This window comes from Verticillium alfalfae, genomic scaffold, assembly GCF_000150825.1.
Source record: "Verticillium alfalfae VaMs.102 supercont1.4 genomic scaffold, whole genome shotgun sequence".
Classification (NCBI taxonomy): domain Eukaryota; kingdom Fungi; phylum Ascomycota; class Sordariomycetes; order Glomerellales; family Plectosphaerellaceae; genus Verticillium; species Verticillium alfalfae.
This window is the reverse complement of record NW_003315035.1, coordinates 1,446,437-1,452,995: the sequence shown is the minus strand read 5'-3', so window position 1 is coordinate 1,452,995 and position 6,559 is coordinate 1,446,437. Positions and strand designations below refer to the sequence as shown.

Below are 6,559 nucleotides of genomic sequence, written 5' to 3'. Positions count from 1 at the left end.
CCCACCAGGTATTTCGTCGATAGCCAGTTCATGTGTGGCAATGATTAGATTAAGGAGTGTATCATTAAATGCTATGTACCATCGTGTCCGGCTCCTCCGCCCATTATAACCATTATCATCCATCATCGCAAACATTCGTGTTATTATATGATCATACCATAAGTTCGTGTGCTGCACTTAGCAGACGGTGATGTACAGACCCAGAGGCGAGGGGTTGTAGTCCTCGAAGAACCAGAGCGAGGTGTCGCCCTTGCTCTTCAGCTGGAAGCTGACAGCGTTGCCAGCAGGACAGTCAAAGGTGGCGATCGAGTATCCGTTGCCGGGCACGATCTGGACCGTCTTCAGCTCCGACTCGACGGCGGGGGCGTTGTTCGCCGTCGTCTTCTGCGTGGCGACGCCCTTGAGCTTGGAGAAGACGACCTCGCCCGAGCCGCTGAGCTTCCAGTCGGACGTCTCGAGGTTCTCCTTCTTAGGGAACAGGAAGACGAGGCTGCACGTCTTGCCCTTCAAGCTTCCGGGAATGTCGAAGTTGAAGATGGACGAGATCTTGGAGTCGGCCTGGCCGTTGTACGACGTGCCGGCGGCCTTGTCCGGGTTGGAGCTGTCGACGGGAATGATCAGGTGAGGGAACTCGTAGGGGCCGGAGAGGTTAGTCGGGCACGACTTGGGGGGCGGAGACTGCTGGGGAGGCGGCGGGCTCACGACCTTGGTCATGGTCTGGACTTGGGTCTGCGGAGGAGGGGCCGGGCAGCCTTGGGTGACGACACTCGTGATGACCTGGGTCACCGTGGTGGTCTTGGGGGGCTGCTGCTGGGTTACGGTGACAGTCTCTTTGGGAGGACAGGTCGGCTGGGCTTCGGTGGGCTTTGGCTTGGGGCATTCGGGCGTGCAGCCGTCAGAGGTGAGCGTCACCTTGGCGCAGTCCTTGCCCTGACCGTTGAGGAGGTAGATGTTGTACTGGCCGTTATCGGCGTCACACTGGTAGAATTCCTTCTGCCCATTGAACGAGACGGAGCCGTCACACTCAAACTTCCAACCCTTCTCGGGTATCTGGCCCACGTCGCACTGGAGAAGCTTTGTCGGGGCTTCCAAATATTAGCAGAGGTATCATTGAAGGGGAACATGTGAACATACGAGTCCACCAGCACCCGCGGCCTTGGGAGTCCCAGGCTGTGTCACCGTCCAGCTTGAAGGTTGCCGGGCTGAGGCCGATCCTGGCCTGGCCACTGCTGAGCTGGCCAATATTGCCAGACGCTGAACCGGCCGCCTTCAGGTGGAAAGAGCACTGTTCGCCACGAGGGGCAAGGGCCTGGGCGGCGGCGGCCAGCGAGGCCAGCGAAGCGAGTGTGTATCTCATGTTGCCTTGTGAATTGATGAACAGAAAAGTACGAGAGAGGTACGGACTGAAGGTTGTATGGCTGTTCAAAGAATCTGTAGAGGTGATGAGAAGGTGATAGAGTGACACAGGAATGCGACTTGAGGGAGGTTTTTCATCTCTTATATAGATGTCATGACCGGCGCAACGCCAGCGCCGTGGCAACCAGGATGGATCACATACTCCCTCCCTTCCTCACGGTCGTTGAAAATCATGGATGCTATACTTGGCAACAGAGAACACAAATCAACGCTCTCGACGGCGCCGTATCGAGCAAATACCACGTCACCTGCGGAGCAATGTGACGCTGATGACCACTGTTTTGGGAGCCTCCAGTCGTGAGGCACCAGCACCGCCGCCTCACAGCTATCAGTCTAGTTGCTACTGAGAGCGTTGCGATTCGGGGTTTTGCAACGTTGAGCCTGTTGACTAGGAAACCCACATGAGGTCAGGGTGGGGTGATCGACTCTAGGACAAAGACGACGTGCCGATGGGCCGTTGACATCTCCACTGCGGAGGCTGGTGATGTGACTCTATGGGCTCTCCCAGCATAAGGTTTTTGAACTTGGTGGACGGTGAAATACGGTGATCAACATTGATCGAGACGCTTCATGAGCTGTTGTTAATCCCTGCTACGTACGATTTTGTCACCCGTGACACTTGCTTTGAACCTGTCGTTTCGGGGGGCGCAGTCAAGGAGAGTGCGTTGTGAATAGAGACACCAATATCGATCACAGTCAACTCTCTCGGCAGCTCCTGTAGGAGCACTACGTGGCTGGCACCAACCCAACATCACTCGCCAGCGCAAGTCTGATGTGAACATTGGGCGGGGATTCGCCGTTAGGGCCGACAAGCGACTGAAAACAAGGACTGGGCCCCAAGGCGTTGGTCCTGCCGCGAAGTATTTTCCTCGGGCATCGTGGGGTGCAAGGGTGACGGCCACGCCCGTCCAGAAAGTCAAATCGCTGGACATGGCGGGAATTCGAGGGTGAGTGTCATATGACGTTGAATGGTAGGTCGGTAGGGCGCCGACATTTTAGCTTTCTGTCTTCGCTTAATTGTTAGTGGCTCGTATTGAGAATGAAAAAAAAGTGCACCAGCAGATCGTGTCGGAGACGCGCGACTTGGAGAGGTTTGCAGAGCCTGAAGGTCCGCTGACGACTGCCGTATGAGGCATCACCAACTGATATGACCTCTCAGATGGGGAAATTTTTTGTTACTCGATATTGTAAGTGGATGTTGTCATACTTGCTTTCGTGGAGCCGACCGATGGAAGCACGGTACACTTTTTCTTGTTTCGAACATGCATGCTGTCTGTCATCCACTGTCACTGCCTGATCCGGACTATCTAGGCTGAGCTGGTGGGAAAGCCGTCGATGTTATGGCGTTGACCTAAACCAACCCAAGTGAAGATCATCTGGTTTGAACGTCTCGATCAGCACAGAACCGGGGTTGCGGGGCGGGTGGAGGAACAACCGTCGTAGCCGAACCGGCCTACCCGGGTGAGGCGGCATCGTTCACGGGTGGCGGGCATCTAGCAGGAGGGAGGCTCTTTACGAGTTCGTATTCCCAACGACCGAATTGTGCCTCGCCGAGGCGAACTAACCCGGTTGACTCGGTCTTGGTTACGATCAAACAGCAAATCGACATCGACGCAAGCAGGTCAACACAAGGCATCAGACGATTTTATGGTGTCACCGAATCCATGGTAAACTGCAAAGCGCTGGTCCGTTATTTCCGATCGTGATGGAATCATGGATTTTGCTTCTCCCTCTTCTCTTCGGCAAGGGAGGTAGCTCTAGTTTCTCTTTCGCCTTTTGGTGCTGGATCCTCTGCTGAGACTCCTCTCGCTCTGAGAGAGAAAGTGACGTCTTCAGACTCGTGCCCTTGCTACCAGCATCGCTGTCGTCCCTTGCGGGTGCCAAGCGAGATGACGTCGTCAGCATCATAAGAGCCCTCGACGTCTGTCGGCTTCTTTCATCCTATTCATCCGATTCGACATCGTCTTCAAGAAGCAAAAACCGTCAAACTCGTCAATCCTTCCTCATCAGCTGCAGCAAACGAACCAGCTCCCGGCGTCGAGGGACCCATCGAAGTGCCAGGGACGCTCGCGGCGTCTCCCGCCCGTTTCCTCTTCAGAGGCATCTCGCCAAGTCTTCCACTTCGGCCCTCGATGTCGTTGCTCTCCTTCGCATCCGCATCCTCTTCCACGGGCGCTGGCGTGAACCAGGGAATCTTGCCCCGCATGAAGTCGTTCAGCACCATCTTGGCAACACCGTCCAGGTCCGGCTCGCCCTTTCGGAGCAAGCGACCATTCTTCCGTGCCAGCATTTCCAAGAACTGGATGTGATCCTCATAGCCCTTGAGCTCGTAGGTCCTCTCCAGGTGGTGTGGCTTCACCTTCTTCATCAAGCCAGGGATGTACTGTTCGGGGTTGTCGACGTTCTCAACACGAACGACGCCACGAAGGAGAATATCCTCTGGCGTGTCGGTCTGAGAAGGAGGCACGATACCCGGGCAGTCAATGAGGTATATCCTCTTGGTAAGAGTGATGTACTGCCAGACCTTGGTCTCGCCAGGGATGGGCGCAACAGTGGCAACCTTTTTGCTTCTCAGCGTGTTGACGATGCTGCTCTTGCCCACGTTTGGATAGCCGATGAGGCCCACCGAGATTTGTTTCCTGTCGCTGTGCAGCTTTTGCATATTGACGAAGCAGTTCAATAAGACTACCCTTGCCAAAGGGGGTTCGTGATGCTAGAGTGCATCGCGAGTGTTTGGCCTTCTGCTTTGGGAGAAGTACTTGACCCAACGAGCCTTGTTTCTAGTCAGTGACTGTCGTCGAACAGAAAGAACTGTGTAGCAAGTGAAGAATATGTGCGCTCTGTAGCTACTAAGAAATGCCGCCACGAAAGGCTGTAACAAGTACCGGCAGATTTCAACTCAATGTCAAGCAGTACCAATCTCATGATAGAAATTCCAAAACGGACACTATCAGCCAAGGCCCGAGAGCCAAGACAGCGAGACGGCGTTTGATTTTCCCAGGGTGTAACGCAAACCATCCATTGCGGGCACCGTAGTGCGGTTGGCTTCCTGACAAGACCACTGGGGAAAAGAGTGTGTGTACAGAGGAAAGACAGAATGACTTACAGCAACAGTTGTGGGGACGAGATCAGTCTTGTTCAGGACAAAGATGAGATGTTTGTGCGGCGCCTCTTCTCTGAGGTACTTCTCAACACTCAGACACCTGGTACCAAGAGGGTCGCGCGCATCCAGCACGTGAATGACGACGTCGGACGAGTCGAGCACGCGGTAGAGCTCGTTCCAGATACGCTTGCTCTGACCCTTGTTGAAGATGGGTTCGATTGACATGCCAACATGCGCCTCGTCCTCAGCCTCGCCGGAGTTGCCACTTAGGAGCTTCGCCTGCTCGCGACGCTCCTCGTATGTGTCCATGCTCTTGTCGACATCATCCGCCAGATCAGCCAGGTTACCGGCACCAATCTTGACTCGCTTGCGCTGGGCCTTGGGACCAAAGGTGTCAGCAAACGACGATGTTTCAATCGTCATTTTGGCGTGGTGCTTCTTCTGACCCTTGGCATCCTTCGTCTCATCGCGAATGAGCGACATGGGAAGCTTATTGGTCTTGAGGAGGACTGAGTAGGGGTCGGAGGTCTTCTCGGCCATGGCGGTCCTGAAGGCGTTCAGGCTGTCCTGGGAGATGACACGTGTGTTGCCAAACCACTTGCGGTTCGGCTCTATCCTGGCGTTGGGAACATCCCGGCTCTGGAAGGAGGCGGCTATGGTGATGTCTCCGGCGGCGTTCCTCGTGGGTTTGCCATCCTTCAGCATGTTCAGGGCCTTGACTCTCTTGGCAGACCTGAGGCATTGTCAGCATGGCGGCGTGGGGGATAATGGTTTCCGGCGAGAGTATTCACCTGTAGAAGTTCTCGCCCTTAGTCTTGATGTTGGCAAACTCGCCCGCCTTGCCCTCGCGAACCTTGCGGTTCGCCTCCTTCTTCTGGGTACCCATTGCGAAATTAGGTGCAGCCGCTGCAGGAATCGGGGTATATACGGTGCTGGCGGCTTCCTCGCCTTTTGTAGGAGTGTGAAAGGAGTTGGAAGAAGTGAAAACTGCGAGGGATCGGGGTCGCAGTCGCAGGAGCTTGATGCTGCAGAAAGGGAAGATTTATGGCGGGGAGGGACCATCGACTTTTTTTCTCTTCGCCGTTCTGCCTCCCTAATTTTTTAGGTGGGGAACACGGAGCCACGGAGGGCGTTTGGCCGAGTGACCAATGGAAGGGCTTTATTGGCATGTTATTACTACCCCCAGAGACTGATGACACCCCCACAGTTGCGTTTCCCATCATTGCACCCGGAAGTATTAAGCTCACCCCTGGTGTTCGCGGAAGCTTTGACAATCCTGAGATTTTCTCTAGAGCATCGTGTCGAGCTTCATCATCCACCATCACTTCATCCAGCCAGCCAATCCCGCTCGAATCAATCGTTCGAGGCCACGACCATCGACTGGCTCGCCTTGCCTTCACCATGGCTTCCCGCTGCTCCTGCACGGCGCTCACGAAGCTGCCACTCGGCCGCTCGACCTCCCAATCCCTGACCTCCCGATCCTTCTCGACCACGACGTCCCAGCAAAGGGGTCTGCCACGCATATCCCCCGAGTCCCCCGACTGGATCCAGATCCCGCGCGCCCGCCAGGACCGGGCCTCCGAGTCCAAACCCGTCAAGCCCAAGGGCACGCTGCCCGTGCCTCGCGCCCTCTTCCCCGACGGCGCCCGCGACCCCAAGCTCCAGCCCGACTTCCTTGCCAAGTCAGCGCCCCTGCCCACGAACGCCGCCTCGCAGCAGCCCGCACGCCCCGGCTCCGCAACCGACGTCCGCCGCCGCATGGCCGAGCACCGGCGCGCCAACCTCGCCGCCGGCGTCGAGGGCCTCTGGCAGCGCAAGCAGCAGCACGAGGCCCGCCTCGAGCGCACGGCGGCCGCCCATCAGGCGCTGACGCTGCGGCGGCGCAACGCGCCCCGAGCGGGCCCGACGACGTCTTCACGCGCAGCACCGTCCTCACGGCCACGGCCCAGAACGTCGCCGTTGCTGCCGGAACCCCGAACCCTTTCGCCCCCCCCGAGGGCCAGCCGCCCCCCCAAACTGGCCGAAGCCCCCCCGAAAAAA

At 56.8% G+C, this 6,559-nt stretch overlaps 3 protein-coding genes across 3 annotated transcripts in view; 1 reads left to right on the top strand and 2 right to left on the bottom strand.

The window, feature by feature from the left end:
- Positions 1–177: 177 nt before the first annotated feature.
- On the bottom strand, positions 178–1,407 carry VDBG_03882 (PAP2 superfamily protein; the record flags this gene model as incomplete). The annotated part of the gene is made up of 2 exons (XM_003005883.1): positions 178–1,085; positions 1,135–1,407. 2 exons carry the CDS (start codon positions 1,355–1,357, stop codon positions 178–180), a joined length of 1,131 nt encoding a protein of 376 aa, XP_003005929.1.
- A 1,975-nt stretch (positions 1,408–3,382) lies between these two features.
- Positions 3,383–5,405, bottom strand: VDBG_03881 (nucleolar GTP-binding protein; the record flags this gene model as incomplete). The annotated part of the gene is made up of 3 exons (XM_003005882.1): positions 3,383–4,129; positions 4,523–5,252; positions 5,311–5,405. 3 exons carry the CDS (start codon positions 5,403–5,405, stop codon positions 3,383–3,385), a joined length of 1,572 nt encoding a protein of 523 aa, XP_003005928.1.
- A 515-nt stretch (positions 5,406–5,920) lies between these two features.
- Positions 5,921–6,559, top strand: part of VDBG_03880 (conserved hypothetical protein) — a gene marked incomplete at both ends in the record, with an annotated part of 978 nt that continues 339 nt past the window's right edge. The window contains one exon of the mRNA XM_003005881.1: positions 5,921–6,471. Within this exon, the coding sequence (XP_003005927.1) occupies positions 5,921–6,471 (551 nt within the window). The remainder of the gene's footprint in view (positions 6,472–6,559) is intronic.